The sequence below is a fragment of the Delphinapterus leucas genome, chromosome 14 (genome assembly GCF_059928025.1).
Source record: "Delphinapterus leucas isolate spDelLeu-1000000601 "Yukka" chromosome 14, BTC_Dleu_Yukka2, whole genome shotgun sequence".
NCBI lineage: Eukaryota > Metazoa > Chordata > Mammalia > Artiodactyla > Monodontidae > Delphinapterus > Delphinapterus leucas.
Window position 1 is genome coordinate 11,263,258 of NC_143142.1, and position 19,907 is coordinate 11,283,164.

At 48.2% G+C, this 19,907-nt stretch overlaps 1 protein-coding gene across 2 annotated transcripts; it reads left to right on the forward strand.

The window, feature by feature from the left end:
* The first annotated feature begins 1,205 nt into the window (after positions 1-1,205).
* WSB2 (WD repeat and SOCS box containing 2) lies at positions 1,206-19,888 on the forward strand. 2 transcript variants are annotated; one of them, XM_022597794.3, is made up of 9 exons: positions 1,206-1,296; positions 7,233-7,401; positions 12,611-12,855; positions 13,012-13,143; positions 16,096-16,196; positions 17,351-17,523; positions 18,228-18,338; positions 18,451-18,558; positions 19,176-19,888. In XM_022597794.3, exons 1-9 carry the CDS (start codon positions 1,284-1,286, stop codon positions 19,336-19,338), a joined length of 1,215 nt encoding a protein of 404 aa, XP_022453502.1. In that variant the 5' UTR covers positions 1,206-1,283; the 3' UTR covers positions 19,339-19,888. The 2 variants fall into 2 exon arrangements, with proteins under 2 accessions (XP_022453502.1, XP_022453501.1); XM_022597793.3 differs by lacking the exon at positions 1,206-1,296 and having other exon boundaries at positions 6,505-7,401.
* Positions 19,889-19,907: the final 19 nt, after the last annotated feature.

The window sequence follows — 19,907 nt, forward strand, 5'->3', positions numbered from 1 at the left end:
CCCAGCTTGTCCATTTCTGGACCCTCCCACCACTTTTGACCCCTCTTTTTCTCTGGCTGGCTGCCCCTTGCTCTCCGCCCCTTTTAATCGCGGCACCTTCATGTTTTCACCCTCCATTTTCCGGTGGGCTTTTTTTTTCTGGTTCCCATTTTTTAAGCACGGCGGCTGACGCCTTTCTCTCATCCTACACTTTTACTCCTACTCAGCCCCTTCATTCCTCTACCGCGGCTCCCATTTAACCTGTGAGCTCCCCGCCGCCTCAGGTTGCCAATTTTACTCCTCTGCCTCATTTCCTCTCTCCCGCCGGGGTTCCGGGACCCCATCCCCCCAGTTCTCTCCTCAGTCTTTGCTTTTCGTCTCCCCCATTCTCCTGACCGCCGGCGTCTTCAGGTCCCCCTTCCGCCCTGGTCCGCCCCCACCCCCGATTTTCCCCCTGTCCCATCTCCCCCCGTTTTCTCCTCAGCTCCCCGGTGCCTTTCCGTACCCCCTTCCTCGTTTTCCCCTCAGCTTCACCTCACCCCGTTTTAAACCCACACCTCCTCCCTCCATCCCCGATCATCACCTGGCCCCCCACTCGTTCCTCCCATCCCCCCCATTCCCGCCTTTCCCCCTAAGCCCCGCTCCTCCCAGGTCTACCAGAGGCGCTCCATCTGTCCCCTGGTTCTCCCACCCCCATTTCCCCCTCCGGCCCCCGTTTCCCCTCGGCCCCGCTCCCCGACCCCTCCCCGCGTTCACCTGCCTGCCTCCCACCCCGGTTTTTCCCTCAGCACCCCCCGCCCCAGGTTATAGTCTGTCCTCATAGCCCCCCGTTCTCCTCTGAGCTCCGCTCCCCACCCCCGTGTTTTCACCTGCCCCCCCACTTTCCCCGGGCCCCGCTCCCCCAAACCCCAGGTTTTTCTCCTGCCCGCGTCCACCTGCCTCCCCCCCCCCGCTTTCCCTTCGGCCCCGTTCCACCCCCACCCCCACCCCCAGGGCCGACCCTTTCCCGCCCGGCGTCCACCTGCCCGCCCCCCGCCGTCCCGCAGCCCGGCTCCCAGGTTCTCTCCAGCCCGCCCCGGCCCCGCCCCCCGCGCGTCCCCGCCCGCGCCCGCCGCCATGTGACGGGAAGCAGCTGATGGCCTCTCCGGGCGGCGGCGGCGGGCGCGGCGGCGGCGGCGGCGGCGGCGGGGCCGGGGCCAGGGCCGGGGCCGGGGCGGGGGCGGGCGGCGCGGGGGCGGCATGAGGGCCGGCGGCCCGGGGGGCTGAGGCGCCCGCCGCCTGCCGCGGGGCCGCGCGCGTCCTCCATGGAGGCCGGAGGTGAGTGGGGCCGTGGCGCGCGTTCCCCGCCGGCGGGGCCGGGCCCGTTCCCGGGGGGGGTGGGGCGCGGCCTCGGCCGGGGCGGGGGATGGGGACGGCGGGGGCGCCGGACCTGGGCCGTCCGCGTCGGCCGGCGGCAGGGTGCGCCCCGGGCGACCAGCTTTGTTTCGCTTTCGCTGTCAGCGGCCGCCGCCCCGTCTCCCGCCGCCGACTGGACCCGGGGAAGACGGGCCTCTGCGCGGCGGGGATCCCCATCCCCGGGACAGTCGGGGGCGCCCGGGGCCCGACGCCAACGCCCGGGTGGGACATGACGGGCGCCAGGCCCTCGGGCGGGGGGGGTGATACCCGAGAGGGTGGGTGCCCAGGTGCTGCACTCGAGGTCTGGGTGGGAGTCCGCTCTGCTCCTTACAGGCTGTGTGATCGTGGACGAACCGCTTAACCCAAGTCTGTTTTGTAGTTGCAAAATGGGTTAATAATAGTATCTGCCTCAGCGTGTGGTTGGGAGCTTCCCAAACTTGTCTGTGCGTGAAAATGGGGTCTGGAATCCCTATTGAAAAAACATATTCCAAGCCTCTCCCAATAGAGACTGATTTGTAGAGCCGAGCTGCCGATACCTGGTGACATGGATGAGGGGACAAGTTTAGGATACACCGATGAGTGAGGTACTTGCCTCTCCTTGTTAACAGCTGTCATCAGAAAACGGTGTGGAAGTCGGAGAATATTGGAAGCACTTGGAGGGTCAGCCCAAATGACCATGCAGCCTCAGTGGGAATGGTGTGCTTGTTATGCAAAGGCCAAACCTCAAGACGCGTCCTTCAGGCTTCTTCTTTCCAACCACTTTGCCCCTAAACCCCACTAATAGAAATTTGGAGTGGGCTTGTGATTTATTCTGGGAGTCCCAACTCTTGAATATACTCCCATGCTTAAAGACGGTTTCCTGAGGGGAAATTTCTCAGAAGGGGGTCAAGGCCTAGGCTCAGAATTTGTTCCAGAACCTCTTTGTATTCTTCCAGTGAAGTTCAAGCTTCATTCTGGTCTGGAGGATTCTGATCGTGGATGTTTTTGTGTTTCCCTGGCTTCTTTGATGGAGCAGGGATTGTGGGTGGGTGGGTTGAAATCAGGGTTTTCCCTGGGGTGGTGTAACTTTTTAATTTGGGAAATGACATTTCTTTGTTTGCTGGAGTAAGGCATTCAGTACCAGGTGTAGAGGTAGCTCTCTCTGCCTTCCCATCTAGATAAGGGCTTTCTCTTCGGTGAGTTTGTTACCCATAGAACTGTTGTTAAATGGCCCCTACTGTTTGTCTGAAATCTTATGTGAATCTTTTTATAGCTTCCGCTGTCTATTCCATTGACTCCTTTTAGTTTATATCTGAAAGCGATCTGGAGCTAGCTTCCCTTTTCAGCAGGAATCTGTTTCCAGTTCTGGGTTTTTCCTAATGATTGACGACTGTGTTTTGGGGTGTGGGCTGAGCTGTTGAGAGCTGCCAAGCTACCGGTAAAAAAAAAAAAAGGCCAGAGTTTTATTCTTTTGAAACTGAATAAAGACCATTGTAATGGGACTAATTGTAATGGACAGCAGTAGATATCTTCAGAGTAGTGGTTAGAATGTATTTATTCATTCAAATATTTATTGAGTGTCTACTATGGGCCAGGCACTCTCTAGGCCAGCACCGGCCAATAGAAATATAACGCGAGCCACATATGCAATTTGAAATGTTCTAGTAGTTGTGTTTAAAAAAAAAAAGTGAAACAGGTGAAAGTAATTTTAAAATTATATCTTTGTCAATCCCGCATATCTAAAATATTATCATTATAACGTAATCATGAATAATTATTGAAAATTTTTAGATTTTTGCTTTTGTACCGTCTTTGAAGTAAAGTATGTATCATGTACCTAATGGCCCATCGTAATTGGGACTTGCCACATTTCAGAAGGTCAGTAGCCACGTGTGGCTAGCAGTTACTGTATTGGACAGCACAGCCCAAAAGCAGTGAACAGTTCGGAATGAGGGTGGGGAAGAGAGAAACAACAGTTACATAAAAGGAAGCAAGCAATCAAGAGAAGTTGTGTGAGTGATAGTTATAAAGAAAATTCAGTGGAGTGAAAAGAAAGTGATTGGGCCACTTTGGATAGTGAGGCCAGGAAGGTCTCTGAGAAGGTGACACCAGCACTGAGGCCTGAAGGGTAGGCAGAGCAGCTGGGCGAGGATCTGGGGCCAGCCAGGCAGAGTTTTCTGAACGGATGGAACATCTCATGTAGAGATCTCAAGGCAGGACAAATCAACAAGCTTCCTGCCGGCTAGAGTCACTCATAGCTTCTCTCTGTGTTCAGGCAAATCTCCTTTCACAGAAGAGGCCCATGGTAAATGTCTTTCCACTCTGCCTGATTATCCAAACACATCCCAGTGTTTAATTAGAAAACTCAGATCCATAGGCCTTTTCAGCAAGAAGGGCCAGGGCAGGTACAATCCCAGATGAAGCTGGATCCTCTTGCCTCTGGTTTTTTTTTTTTTTTTTTTAAAGTTCTGCACTAATTATGGCTTTCTTTTCCAGCAGCCAAGTTTAGTTTGGGCCCAGCCTCCTCTTCAGAATCTCCGTAGTTCCTTCGTTTTTTTTCTTATTTTAGTCCTTGGATTCTTGAGCCTGAAATAGCAAGAGATTAAATCCCCAAATCACAGAAATAGAGTGTGAAATCTGGGTATGGCTTATGTTTAAGAAGCATTTCATGTAAAATGTTTGGCAAAGGCATCATAATAGTCTAAGGGGCTTCATTTCATTTATATTATAGAGAGATACCATGTATATTTATTCCACAAATATTTACTGAGTGCCTGCTGTCTGCCAGGAACTCTGCTAGGCACTGGGGATAAACATACAAGGTCCCTGCTCTGTCGGTGGCATTGATGTCCTAACTGGAGGGAGACGGATAATAATCATAATGGTGATTGTGCTGTAAAGAAAATAAAGTGAGGAGTTATGAAGGACATTGACTTGGGATCAGAGCAGGGCTCTCTAAGGAGTTGTCATTTGAGCCGAGACCTGGATGAAGAGAAGGTGCCAGGCATGCAGGCATTCCAGTCTAAGAGAATAGCTGGTGCAAAGGCCCTGAGGTCGGAACTAATTGAGCATAGTCGAGGGGTGAGAGAAGGCCAGTGTGCAGGACTTCCAGGGCAGGGTGAGGATTTTATTCTAAGAGTGATCGAAACTGATCACTCTGAAAGGTGAGGAGAATGGGTGGTGGGGGCCAGAGGGGGAGTCCGGAGAGCAGTCTCCTAGCAGAGGGAGCTAGGAGTCTGCTTAGTGAGAGCTGATGTTGCATATACGAGCCAATGTTGGATGAGACGATGTTGCATAGGTTAGAATAGCAGCCGTGAGATGGAGGAAAGTTAGGTTTGGCAAGTCTTTTGGAAGCAGATGCAGTAGAACTAGTTAATGGATTTGGTTTGGGAGGTAAAGAAAAGAGAGAAGTCAGGGGTGACCCCTTTTCATATTGTGTGGAGCCTCCATGGTGTCGAAAGGATGGATAACGTGCGTATTGTGGAGGAAGCGAACCAAGTGTGAACATTACCAGGGTGGAATGAAGTCAGGTGATGAAAATGTACCTCCAGATCAGTCAATGTCATTTAATATTTGACTCCATCTGGCTTCTCAACCTCAGCACCACTGACATTTTGAGCAAAATAATTCTTCGTTGTAGCGGCTGCCCTGTGCACTGTAGGATGTTGAGCAGCATCCCTGGCCTCCACCCATTAGATGCCAGTAGCACCCCCTCTGGTTACGACAACCAAAATGTGTCCAGACATTGCCACATGTCCCTGGGGGCCAAAAGTGCCCCCGGCTGAGAACCACTGGACCCCATGAGGAGGCATTAACAGAATAGGGCTCGTTTACCTTAAGAAGATATCTAGAAATAATGGGAATAAACGCCACGGGGTTGCTGCGTAACACTGAGTCTTGTTTTGGATTTACAGTATAAAGTAACTTCTTACCATGCAGATACTCACATCCAGAGGACTGTGCTCAGATACACAAGTAATTGTGTAAGTGAAAGGATCGCCTGTGCAAACACAGATTTCTAGGAGGAATTACCTGGGCGTATACAAATGCCAATTTAGACAGATCTGATATATTAAAACCTAGATTTAAGCATAGAACCTCAGGGAATTAATATTCTCTTTACAAAGGAAACTTCCTTAAATTTTCTTTAAATAACAAAGCCATAAAGGCTTAATATGATTTATTAAAATTCTATTTAAAGACAGAATTTTCAGCAATACATTTATTTCATGAAACAAGATATACCCATGTATTTTCCTATAATGCATGTCAGAAAAAAATATATATATACGTATAAATATTATTTACATATATGCATGTTTACCGTCTGTTTCATTGAATCCAGGATATCATGGATTGTATTGCCAATATGTGTCACTGAAAAAAATACTGCCTATTTAACTATGAAAAGTCATCGCTTGACACATCCTGATTTTAACAAGGTCAAACTGAGAAGACTTATAAAGATGTGTCCTAAAATATACGAAATAGGGGCTGTTTAAATTAGTATCTATCTGGTAACAGCTATAAAAAGGTCAAAGTCTCAAAACTGCTAAAGTGGAACATACACATCAGACAGTGACCTCATTCAGGATGGAAGCCAGTTTTTATATTCGTAGGTAACACAATCGTAGCGATCAAAAAATCAGTTCTGAAGGCCTTGAACTTACAAGCTTTGTCAGCCATTGAGAATCTTCCGCTGTAGGGGAGACTTGAACTGGGGACTGCCCTTCAGGTCAATGAAGAAGCACCAGTCCAGCCCCCGCCCTTCACAGGACGCTGTGCTAGCCTCCCCCCTCCGCCCCCCCCCAAAAAATAAAGAAACAAGGATTGAATCGGCTTGGTGTTTGAAGGCGGCTGCGTAAATTCCCAGCTGGGGGTGGCGTTGGGGCAGAGGGAAACTTGTCACTACAGGAGAGAAAGAAATAAGGAGAGTGGGACTTACTTCCGCTTTGATAGTGTGAGATCTGGGTATGCTTCTGGGTTGCTAATCTCAGTGGGATTCTCATAAGCAGAAAATGAGTCTAGGTGTGAACTCAGATGAGCTACTTGGGGCACGACAGGGAGGTGTGTGTGGCCGGCGTGTGGCGTGCAGGGAGACGACCGGAAAGGGAAGGCTGGGGCCGGTGGGGTGGGCTGGGAGGCCGGGTCTCAGCTGCCTTTATCTGGTAGGCAGGTGGGAGCTTTGGAATGTATTTGAAAGAACTGTCTGTGATGTGCGTTTCAGCTTCAGCAGGGTCCCTGGGGGCAGGAGAAAATGCATCAGGAGAGTCTTGTAAAAGATCGGAGCAAGATGGGATGAAGGTTTAGGCCAGAACAGAGAGGAGATGGAAGTGGGAGGCCAGATCAAGAAGTCTGAGTGACAGGAAGCAGGGCCAGTGCTGAACATTTTAGCCTTGATGATGGGGAGGATGACGGGGAGTGAGAGGGAGCCTGTGAGTTTCAGATATTCCTCCTTTCACCTGTTTCCCAGTAGCAGGTTCTTTTGGAGAGACCTTAAGTGCATCTGAAGGCTTCCTGATCAGCACCGTCTGATCCTTGCCTGGCCTGTCTCCTTTCTTCCTCTTCGGGCTTTCATAGGAAAATCAGACCTCCCTTCACTGGATTCACTCTTACAAAGGTTACTCTGAGTCACGGTTAACCAGAAGTCAGGAGTGCCAGCACTGAGTAACCCCACTGGAATTCAGCCTGTGGCTACTGTTAGTGCCCCAGGTCATTTAAATGACAACTCCCTCCCAGAATCCGGACTGTCACTTTTTGCCATGGGGAGACCTCGGTGGCTTTCCAGTTTCTGAGTCAGCAAGGTGGTCAGGGGCCTGGTTCTGCCCTTACCCTCGAGGTGAGGGTGCCTGTTTGAAGCATGCTGTCTCCTGCCCCAGAGGAGCCACTGCTGCTGGCCGAACTCAAGCCCGGGCGCCCCCATCAGTTTGATTGGAAGTCAAGCTGTGAAACGTGGAGCGTTGCCTTCTCTCCGGATGGTTCCTGGTTCGCCTGGTCTCAAGGACACTGCATTGTCAAGCTGATCCCCTGGCCGCTGGAAGAGCAGTTGTAAGTTCTTTCACACCCAAGGGAGTGAGGGAGTCCTGGGGAACTGAGCGCTCTCCCAGATGGCTCCCTGCCCGAGAGCAGGAGAGGCAAGGTGGCCAAAACAGTTCAGGAATTGGATCAGTGAGGTTTCCAGGGTCCCACATTCTGTACCTGTGAAAATTAACTCCATCGAGATTATGTTAGCCCTGAGTTTCTTTTTTTTAACAGCTTTGCTGAGATATAATTTACACGCCGTACAGTTTGCCCATTTAAAGTGTGCAGCCAGAGGCCCAGCTGGGTAGTTAGGCTTGATTATCCGGCAGCTGCTGGTTAGGGACGACTCCCCCTTACCAACTAACTGTATTTTAAATTTCCCTAAATTACCTGAGTCCTTTGGAGGCAAGTAAACTTGTCTTTCACCAAAAAAATAAAGTATACAGCTAAGTGACTTGAGAATATCCAGAGTTGTGCAACCATCACCATGATCAGTCTTACAACATTTTTGTCACCCCAAAAAGAAACCCTCTAATCCCCCTCTGCTCTCCAGCCCTGAGCAGCCTCTAATCTACTTTCTGTCTTTGTAGATTTGCCTACTCTAGACATTTCGTACAAATCAAATCATACACTGTGTAGTCAGTTGACTGGCTTCTTTCACTTAGGATACTGTTTTTATGGTTATCCGTGTTGTAGCATGCTTCATTACTTCATTTCCCTTTACTGCCAAATAATGTTCCATCTTATGGAGACACCACATTTTGTTTATAAGTTTATCCACTGGTGAACATTCAGGTTGTTTTCACTTTTTGGCTATTAGATAATGCTTCTGTGAACACTTATGTGAAGTTTTTGTGTGGATATATGTTTTTGTATATGTTTAACTGGTTGAGGAACTGTCAGACTGTTTTTCAAAGTGGTTCCAGCATTTTACAATCCCACCAGCAATGTTGGAGATTTCCAAATTTTCCACATCCTGACCAACACTTGTTATCGACTGTCTTTTTTTTTTTTGCGGGCACAGGCCTCTCACTATTGTGGCCTCTCCCGCTGCGGAGCACAGGCTCCGGACGCGCAGGCTCAGCGGCCATGGCTCACGGGCCTAGCCGCCCCGCAGCATGTGGGATCTTCCCGGACCGGGGCACGAACCCGTGTCCCCTGCATCAGCAGGCGGACTCTCAACCACTGTGCCACCAGGGAAGCCCTCGACTGTCTTTGATTATAGTATAGCCATCCTAGTGGGAGCAAAGTGGCATCTCATTGTGGTTTTGGTTTGCATTTCCTTGTTGGCTACTGATCTTGCCCACCTTTTCATGTGATTATTGGCCCTTTGCATGTCTTCTTTGGAGAAATGTCTATTCAGATCCTTGGTCCATTTTAAAATTGGCTAGTTGCCTTTTTTATTATCAACCAAGTTCAGTTCCTGATATTATCTAGCTTTTCTGTCTCTGGGCTGGACAAGTCCCAGTATCTGAATGCTGTGAGCTCCCAGTCAGATGGCCCAGCATCAGTATTTTTTTCATTTGTCACAGGGCAACTCTATGTCTGTATTTATTTACTCACCCAACAGTTGTTGTAGTCTTCCTTGCCTGACGCAGAGCCAGGGGCTGAGAATCCTGAAATAAATCAAACATGGCCCCTGCCCATGAGGGTCTCATTTGTTTTGCTTTAAGCATTTCTTACAAGTAGCACGTTAGATTTAAGTTTTTTATAAGTTCAGTCTGAAACTTGTTGCCTTGATAATAGGTAACGCTGATGAAAATTTGCTGAGATGGGTACTCTGCACGCTGCTGGGGTTGAGGAGTATAAATTTGTGCACTTGCTGGAAGGAAGGCCATTTCGAGGACCTTAAAACTGCTCTTCCTGCGATTAGGAATCTCAGAAATGGGGTCATCGATTTATTTATTTATTTAAAAACTTTTATTGGAGTACAGTTGATTTACAATGTTGTTATTTTCTGCTGTACAGCAAAATGAATCAATTATACATATACATATATCCACTCTCTTTTAGATTCTCTTCCCACATAGGTCATTACAGAATATTGAGTAGAGTTCCCTGTGCTATACAGTAGGTCCTTATTAGTTATCTATTTTATATATAGTAGTGTGTATATGTCGATCACAATCTCCCAATTTATTCCTCCCGCCACTTCCCCCCGGTAACCATAAGATTGTGTTCTACATCTGTGACTCTATTTCTGTTTTGTAGATAAGTTCATTTGTACCATTTTTTTATAGTCCACATATAAGTGATATCACATGGTATTTGTCTTTCACTGTCTGACTTACTTCACCTTGTATGACAATCTCTAGGTCCATCCATGTTGCCGCAAATGGGAGGTCATCCATTTACATACACTGATTTTCAACATGAAATTAATCATATGGTAGTTAAAAATCAGAAATAGCTTAAAATCTGGTGATGAGAGAACGCTTAAGGAAATTTGGGCATTGCTGTATATTTCTGTAGCCATCAGAGATTGTTGTGTGTGTTTTTGTTTTTTTTAATCACAATTTTCAGTTCCTTCTATACTCAGTTTAATGGTGATGCCAAGATCATTATTTATTGGTTCCCCCAGTCTAAATACAAGGGACTCAACTTCATATCCAGACTTAAATCTGATATATAGTCTGGAAAAGTATTTTTTAAAAAGCATAAAGTGGGAAATCTGTTACTTCCTTGAAAATCACTCTTGTATTCAAATATATATATTACTATACATAAATATATCTTTCCAATATTAGGGAAAATGTAAATTTGAGCATTAACCCTTTATGTGTATCTTTTGTTTAATATAATGAGGGAAATATTGTTTAATATGTTAAATGAGCAGTTACTTGTTTTAGGGAAAAATCACACATTTTGAAGAATAATAACTTGAGGAAATGCTTACAGTACAAGGCTTACTGAAAAAAGCAAGCTATGAAACTGTATTTGCAGTATGATCCCAAATTTGTTTTTGAATAACATGTGAATGTACACATAAATTAAAAATTCATCGTACAGTGTTTACTGTGGTTAGAGTGGTATTAGGATCTGGGTAATTTTTATAATTTTCTCATTTCCAAAATTTCCCCATGTTTCACTATTAATTTTATAATTTAAAATAATTGTTATTTTAAAAGTCCTTTAAAAGGGGAAATCTGGGGCCTTTATATTCTTGTTAGGGTTGTTATACATTTAAAAAATCATATAATGTAGAGCTTTTGATATTGAGCAAATAATTGATAATAACTAGATAAATGTACTACTACTTTTAGAAATAAAATTTTCTGAAGATTCAGTTTTGGTGAAGTTAAATTCTCCTAATGACTGTCCCTGGCCCCGAGCGGCCCCCTCCCACAGTCGTGTCTGCCACCTCCCATGTAGCTCATCCCTTGAATTCATTGCAGACTCTGAAGTCCAGGGCATGTGCTGAACACTAGGCTAGGACACCCAAGACTTGACTACTAGTTCCCGTTCTGCCCCCAATTTTGTGACCCCAGGAAAGTTATCTCTACCCCTAACATGTTAAATTTATGATAGTAAAATGAATTACTATGCCAATGTGCCTTAATTCCTTTGGAATAAAGTAGCTACAGATGTATCCCTTAATTCAAATACAGAAATCAGGATTTTATTAAAAAAAAAAAAAAAGGTAACTTTGGAGGTTCTGAGCTGGCCTACAGAGCTCTCCCCATAGCTTGCCTTTTCTGTGCTTCTCCCCTGTATGGCCAACTAAGGCCCCCGAGTCAGGGCTGGGCAGGTCTTCGAAGTGTATGTGTCGGCCTGGCTGGGGCCGGATGTGGATTGGGTGGGCTTCATTGAAAAGACATTCAGTGTCACATTTCAGATGTTCTGTCAGAACGACACATTTTCAGACCACGTTTGGCCATTTAGACCAGGGGTCGGCACACTTTTTCTATAAAGGCCCAGATAGTAAATATTTCTGGCTTTGGGGGCCGTATGTCTCTGTCAAGACAAGTCAGCTCTGCTGCTCGAGCGTGAACACGTCCCTAGGCGAGAGGTGGGCAGACGAGCCTGGTGGAGGTGGGAGACGGCTTCACGTACAGAACAGACTGCCATCCCGGGCACACTCCCGCAGCCTCTGCTTTAGAATGACAGACTTTCAGAGTTGAAGGAGCCCACGTTTGCCACAGTCTCTCCCTTCTAGTTCTGTAGGTGAGCTTGCTTAAAATTCTTTAATATATTTCGATGATGCGATTGGCAAAAATATGACTTACTTAAGTTTTCGGGAATAGATGTAATACAGAAAGAGGTTCAGCTGCATGTATGTTGGCTATAGGATTTTTCATGGAAATGAGTCCCAGCTTTATCATCACTCTTTCCCCCAGTTCGATAAACCACGGAGTGTGGCCATGTAGCAAAGCAGGACTGAATACTTACAGTGATAAAGTGTACTACAGATAAGGGTTCTGCGTTTGCAGGCCGAACCCCAGGACTGTTGAATTGCTCATGCCTTTGAGACATTGTCTGCGAGGCAGAGTGGTGGGCAGGGCCCTGTTTCTTAGGGACGGAGTCTTATTTAGCTTGTCTGGGCCTGTGTTTCAGCATAAGTTGAAGGTAAAAGGAAAGGCTTGGGCCACGAGATCTTTGAGGTCAGCGTGCCCCTTAACAGCTCTGTGAGTTCTTCCCTTCACTGCCCTGCTGGTTGGTTCGTGGACTGGATGTGCCATCAGAGAAGTAAATGAAAGAGCCTCATTCATTGATTGGAGCAAAGCAAGTGAAGGTGGAAATTGGCATGTACCAAGCAAACTGTTGGCCCGAAAATTGGGTTTATTTTCCTGCTCCTTGGGGACTTTCTAAGCTAGAGATAAGGGGGGTATGAGGCAGAAGAGTGGCACATGGTTATTCAGGCTCTAAGTTCTGTCCTAGTTCCAAATCTACAGCATGCTTTCTTTCTCATGAGAAACATGGAGTGCATCTTTCCTTCCACGCACCAAAACCCAGGAGAACTTTCTGAAGAAGCAAATGGCTCCCTGGAGCATCTGTGATCTAGTTATCCCACAAGGCAGGTCGCCCCACTGCAGGACTGTCACAGATGGGATGAGCCACGGCCAGTGAAGTCTCTGTTACACGAATTCTAAAAAAAAAAACAAGAAGAAAGGTCGTACTAGAATTCACTGAAGGCCTATTTGTTTCTAGGATTTCAAAGGCTTAGGTACCCCAGAATGAAAAGTCAATTGACTTGGTGGCAATTTCAGACTCATTAAGAACTCTCTGCTTTTCCCAGCATCCCTAAAGGGTTCGAAGCCAAAAGCCGAAGCAGCAAAAATGATACAAAAGGGCGAGGCAGCCCAAAGGAGAAGACGCTGGACTGTGGGCAGATTGTCTGGGGCTTGGCCTTCAGCCCGTGGCCTTCTCCACCCAGCAGGAAGCTCTGGGCACGCCACCATCCCCAGGTGCCAGACGTCTCTTGCCTGATTCTTGCTACAGGGCTCAACGATGGGCAGATCAAGATTTGGGAGGTACAGACAGGTAGGTCATTTCTGGCTGGGATCAGGCCCCAGGGGGCTCTCGTGCACATTCCGATCAGGGACCAGAGGGGCCGCCAGTTGGCTGAGGGGTGTGGCTGTGACCTGTAGGCCAGAGCTGCCTCTCCCCCTGATCGAGTGCCCCTCTCTCTCACGCTAGGGCTCCTGCTTTTGAATCTGTCTGGCCACCAAGACGTCGTGAGAGATCTGAGCTTCACACCCAGTGGCAGTTTGATTTTGGTTTCTGCATCCCGAGATAAGACTCTTCGCATCTGGGACCTGAATAAACATGGTATGGAGGTGACGGAATGACTTGGCAACCCCAAAATACTGTATTTGCCCCTCTCTCTACTTGACCAGTGTCATTTTATCCAGAACAGTGTTTCTCAACCTTTTTTTCTGTTATTGCCTCCTGAGGAGACTTTTTAGACATGTTTCTCCTAGTCACCCTCCCCAGCCCCCTCACCACCTGGGAGATTTTCATGCCAAAAATACATTGAATATCTCTTCAGGTACTGGATGTGTATCTGTGCTTTGTACATTAAAAAGGTCAGATTTTTCTGGCCATCAGGAACCAGTTTTCACCCCTCTCGAAAACACATGGTGTAGAATAGGTTTTCTCAGCTGTGGCACTCTTGCCATACTGGGCTGGATAATTCTTTGTTACGGACCTTCCTGTGCATTCTGGTGTGGAGCAGCATCCTTGCCCTCTTAACCCGTGAGATGCCAGTAGCACCTTCTCTAGTTGTGATAACCAAAAATGTCTCCAGACAGAGCCCAGTGTCAACATAAAGGCCACAGCCTCCCCGGGTTGAGAACCACTGATCTGGAAGAAGTCATCCATGTTGGGTACTTCCTGTTAGAAGTAAAGTTTCTTTGTACAGTGGAATCTAGGTCTACGAGAATCCTCTCAGGCTGGGGTGGGGAGGGGGGCGGTCAGCCCTAGTGCAGTTCTGCTCTAAGCAGGACTGTATCCCGGAGCAGCCCGACGGAGAATTCCATACATCTCTGGTGTTTCTCCTCAGCTGGGAGGGTGACACAGGGAAGGGGAATTGGTTGCCGGGCCACTTCTCCCTCGCAGGCGTGGAGGGAGGTGGAAGGAGGAAATGGGGACGTGGGCGGTTCATGAAGAGCACCCTCGTCCCTGATGATGCAGAGTCCGAGCGGTGACTGTGCAGCTCTCCACACCACGAGAGGGGCCCCGTCCCTGCCCTCTCAGAAACGAGCCTGATAACTTGTCAGGCAACTAAGGAGGTGCTTGTGGTGTCCTCATCTGAAGGCATCGAGTCACGCAACGCGCCCTGGGTCCTGTCTGCCTGTTGCTGTGGAGCTTGTGGCTGTGTGGTCTGAGGTGGGCCTGCTGACTGGGAGGGTGATCAGACGCAGTGCCTTTTTTTTTTTTTTTTTTTGTGGTACGCGGGCCTCTCACTGCTGTGGCCTCTCCCGTTGCGGAGCACAGGCTCCGGACGCGCAGGCTCAGCGGCCATGGCTCATGGGCCCAGCTGCTCCGCGGCATGTGGGATCTTCCCGGACCGGGGCACGAACCTGTGTCCCCTGCATCGGCAGGCGGACTCCCAACCACTGCGCCACCAGGGAAGTCCCGCAGCGCCTTTTTTAATGAGTGTCGCAGGCACCTTGCCACCATCTGAGGCAGGGAGGGAGGACTCGCTGAAGGGGCTGAGAGTGGGCAGAATGGACTAGGCCAGTTACTAGGGCTTTTCAAGGAGAGGAGGGGACTAAAGTAGTGTCCCCAGGCACGGGGCCCTGCCCTCCCACCCTGCCTTGATTTATTCACTCACACCTACCCCGGGGGAGCAGGTACGCTTCTTACTTGAGAGCTGAAGAAACCATGACTGACTTTCATAAAACTTATTTCTGTATGCCCACACATACACATGAATTCTTAAATGCATATGTATGACCATATACATTCTTCCCCCCTTTTTTGGGGCTTCTCCCCCCAAATTTTCTCATCCTCCCCTCCTTTGCATTCCTCCATAATCCCCCTGCAGTCCTGTCACCCATGCTAAATAAGACCCTTCCATATTGCCTTCCATATTTTTCTCTATACTTGCGTAATCCTATTCAGACACTCACTTTTTAAAAAATTATTTATTTCTGGCTGTGTTGGGTCTTCATTGCTGCACGCGGGCTTTCTCTGGTTGCGGTGAGCGGGGGCTACTCGCTACTCTTTGTTGCTGTGCGCAGCCTTCTTATCGCAGTGGCATCTCTTGTGGAGCACGGGCTCTAGGCGCGCTGGCACATGGGCTCAGCAGTTGTGGCTCACAGGCTCTAGAGCGCAGGCTCGGTAGTTGTGGCGCACAGGCTTAGTTGCTCCGTGGCGTGTGGGATCTTCCCGGACCAGGGCTCAAACCCGTGTCCCCTGCATGGGCAGGCAGATTCTTAACCACTGTGCCACCAGGGAAGTCCCAGACACTCACTTTTACATTTATGGATTTGGTGGTCATTGTTTCACAAAAATGGAATCATATTCTTCACATTTTTTCTGCATTTTTCTTTTTTATTAGACAGTACTCCATGGAAAATCTAGTTCCTTAATTTCATCTGACTTAACAGGTGGAATACTACCCTTTATTCATCCATTCCTCTGTTGATGGGCATTTAGCTTTTTCCCAGATGGAGATCTGAAGAGATGACGTGAGTGACCTAGGGTTATGCGCTGAGTAAACAGTGGAGCCAGGATTCAAGGCTGAGTTTACCTGCCTCCAGAGCATGTGGCCCTAATTATGCTGCACCACTGCTCATCCGGACATCCTGGCGAGGGTGGGAGGAGGGTGAGAGTGGGATCCTTGTGGCCAGGGGGAAACCATTACAGAGCATAAATGACAGAGAATTGAAGGTAAACACTTTCAAATTTGGAAGGATGCTTCAGAGTAACCGAGGTGGTTGGGGGACCTGAAAAGAATGTTCTCTGTTATCAAAGGAATGTATCAAACCTGATCTGTGGACAGCCTTTGTCCCACTGACCTTGTGGATTTTGGTGAAACAGTAGGTAATGATTTCCCTTGGGCATTATAACGTCATGTTAATAGATTTCAGGCATTTAAATGATAAATCCTGTCATATTTCTTTCTCTGCATTAAAAAAGGGGCCCGTGGGCTCAGCTGCTAGAGAACCGCTGGATATAGTGGGTGGGGCTGGGGGGAGGCACCACTGCCGGTTCTTCAGGCTTCCTGCTCTGGTTTTGGGAGTCGGCTCACCATGTGCTCCATTTCTCTGACAGGTAAACAGATTCAGGTGTTATCGGGCCACCTGCAGTGGGTTTACTGCTGCTCCATCTCGCCAGACTGCAGCATGCTGTGTTCTGCAGCTGGGGAGAAGTCGGTGAGTCTCAAACTTGGGGTGCCCTTTGCTCTGTTGCTTCAGTTCAGGGAAGCGGCCTCATGCGTGAGAGGGTAAGTGAGCCAGTGTCCTTGAAAGCCGCCTGCAAATCAGCCCCAGCGGGAGGCACGCTGCCGGGCTGAGGCCCCTCCTTTTCTGATTTGCACTTTGACACAAACCAAACGAGAGGAGGTGTTTGGAAGCAGGTCGCTCCCGTCATGTCGTGGGAGGGCTCTTTGCCTTCACAAGATGGGAAAGCCATGTTTTTAAAATTTCTTTCCCTGTTGGAGTCTATGATTTTAAAAGTTGCAACCCACATGTGGATCCAGATTTCCTTTGAACCATCTAATTTGAATCCACCTAATTAGGATTTCCATTCAAATCATAAAATGTACAGTAACTCGTTGAACTTTGTCCTGAAATCCTGTCTATTGTAACAAAAGTACTAGAAACCCAGGAACAGTTTGGGAACCGATTGTTTTGAGTTTTACATCTGCATTGAGCTGTTGTTTGCTGTGACCGACTTGGGAAAGTTAAGAGTTCACTATTTGGTACAGCTCAGGTGGTTAATCATTGATTTGAGGTTTGGAACTATGTGAAAGTGAGAGTTTTCTTAAAGGAAAAAAAAGAAAATACTTCTTTTAATTCTCAGAAAGGTTTCAAGTAAGGAGCTAGGTCAGACCTACAGCCGTGGGGCAGATTTCTGTGGTCCTGTAAACCAGAGGCGGGTGTCAGATGGCTCTGTTGGGTGACTAGGAATTCACCTCTGACCCCTAATTTTGGTTTCAAGTGAAAGGACAAGGTAGCCCTTGGCTTAGGTCTTCAGCATGCATTGCCCTATTTGCTAAGAGCGCTCAGAAGCAGGACCCAGAAGCTTCCCCTGAGCCATGCTGGCTGCTGTCTTCCTGAGGTCGGTTGGTTGATTCTCCCCTAAAGTAAGCTCCTTGAGCATGTCTGTTGGTTCTGTGCCTCAAGAATTCAGACCTGTCACTTTATTTAGGCCAGTATGACATGTTCTAGAAGAAACATAGAAAAGGGGCTGGAGCACTTAGCTTCCCCTGGCTGTGCGGCCTGGAGAGGCAAGGCTGTGCCTTCTCCTCACTGTTCACGTCTTGAGCACTGTTTCCGCCCTGACCAGGCACCTGTTCTTCCCACAGGTCTTCCTGTGGAGCATGCGGTCCTACACATTAATCCGGAAGCTGGAGGGCCACCAGAGCAGCGTCGTCTCTTGCGACTTCTCCCCTGACTCTGCCTTGCTCGTCACGGCTTCTTACGATACCAATGTGATCATGTGGGACCCCTACACTGGCGAGCGGCTACGGTCACTCCAGTAAGGACTGCCTCCCCGCTTCCACTTCCCGGTGGGGTGTTCGATGGGAAACCTGTCTTGGTCCAGGACACAGTGTGTTCGTGCTTATTCTGAGGCACTGGTGTGCAGCAGTGTTTCACTGTCAATTCTCAAATTAGCCCCGAGTGCCTTCAAGTCTCCGGCTATAGGAGGCTCTCTGTACTGCTTTGGATTCAGCATTACGAAACCTCACAGTGACTCTTTCTTTCCACTTACTAATAACTGTAGTAACAGGTTCAGAATGATCATCTTATTGAAACTGTTATTTCCAAAGTGAATTTTCATGTTCTCACCAACTTGGTCTACTTTTCCCCTTTGTCTCTGTTGTTTTCTGAAGCAAATAATAGGTAGTCCTATAATTATCATGTATCTTAGCCTAAAAAAGACTTTCAGTTTGTACTGTGGCATTAAAGCGAGGGCTGACCTACTTTGCATAAGGAAATTAGCACAGGGAATATTAGTAATCCTTCAGCCCCCCTCCACAAGACACTGGAGCTGTATGAAATGCACTTGTTTCCAGTCGTCTTTTCCAGTCTGCAAATCCCCAGGTTTTCCACACGGGGTACGAGACATGTCTGGAACCTTTTTGTGGCCATGGCACTTTGGCCTCCTGCCTGGGGATGAAAGGCGGAGGGCGGAGGGCAGCCATCACTCCAGGCCCACCTACTGTCCTGTGTCCTCCTCAGCCACACCCAGCTCAACCCCCCCATGGATGACAGCGATGTCCACGTCAGCTCCCTGAGATCTGTGTGCTTCTCCCCTGAAGGCTTGTACCTCGCCACGGTAGCGGATGACAGGTAACGAAGAGAAACCTCTTTCCGCGGCCTCAGAGCAAGCGTTGGAAAGGGCTTGTAGCATCACCCTTGGGGTCTGGCCCCAGGTCTGCTGACACGTCCCTTTCTCCTCCAGGCTCCTCAGGATCTGGGCCCTGGAACTGAAAACTCCAATTGCGTTTGCCCCTATGACCAATGGCCTCTGCTGCACGTTTTTTCCACATGGCGGAGTCATTGCCACGGGGTATGTATCTGTTAGCCGAGCAGACGGGTAGTGGTTTCTGCTGAGTATTCCACGTAGCTTTTCAAGGAAAGAAAGCATCTAGAATTTTCTTGCCTGTGAGGAAGGCTTTAAGGAAATCTGAGATTACATAAAATTCTGATATTCTCTTCTGCTAATAGAGTTTATCATTTACTCTTAATATTTAGCCTAAATGTCAACGTGAAAGATCTAAAATTCATGCTATTAACAGGCCAAGTCTGCAAGGAAGCAGAAATCAAGACGATGCAGCATTTATATGGGAAACCATTTAGGGCAGAGACCACCTTACAGGGAACATCTGTAATTCAACAGGTGGCACTCTTCCCTGTTACATTTGAACCCATAGTATGATTTATAAAGGGCTGTACTGACAGAGACAGCACTTTGGAACCAGAGGTGTCTTGAGTTCTCCTGCTGCCCTCAGCAGCCTTAATTACTCAGCGCCACAGCCTCCATATCTATTTCCAAGGTCCAGGCTGCGTGTCACTCTCTAGAGTCTCCTGCCAGTGCAAGTGAGAGTAGAAACATTGATATCTGTCCCAGTGAAAACATACATTTCCAAGGTCTGCCATAACGCACTGGTTTCCGTCTCATTTCAGGACAAGGGATGGCCACGTCCAGTTCTGGACGGCTCCTCGGGTCCTGTCATCACTGAAGCACTTATGCCGGAAAGCCCTGCGAAGTTTCCTAACAACATACCAAGTGCTAGCGCTGCCAATCCCTAAGAAAATGAAAGAGTTCCTCACATACAGAACTTTTTAAGCCAGTCTCCATAGTCTTACTTGTTTCCTCTGTAGCAGGATAAATCTTCCTGACAAGTAGCTGGAGCAATGGGCCAAACATCTGGTCTTGGATTGAAATAGAATCTCTCTTTGGGATTGTGAACACAGAATGTAGCAAAACCAGATTCCAGTGGCCTCGCCAGGAGTCTCTTCCCCATGAGGTGTGAGGGTCAGTCGTAGAAGAGGGATTCCACTTCTGCAGTGACGGAGCCTGACCTTAACCTTCAGTCCACTTAATGGACAGCAGTGCTGGACCCTCTCTGGTCATTTTGATTCCAAGAAGTTTCCACTCCCTCGAATGGGAGTGTCCGTCGTTGATGCAGATGCAGAGGAGGTGTCGGTGAAAGTTCTCTCCTGCTGGTCAGAGCCGCTTTGATGTGGACAAGGGCTTTCCTTCCTCTGACCCACGGGACAGTTTTCACAGAGCCGTCTAGGGTGAGATATTACTTACTTAGCTTAACTAAAGTCCAGGTGACTCAGAGGCCATGCTCCTGATACAGACACTAGACTTGGCTTTTTTTTTTTTTTTTTAAGAAACAGTGGCGTGCA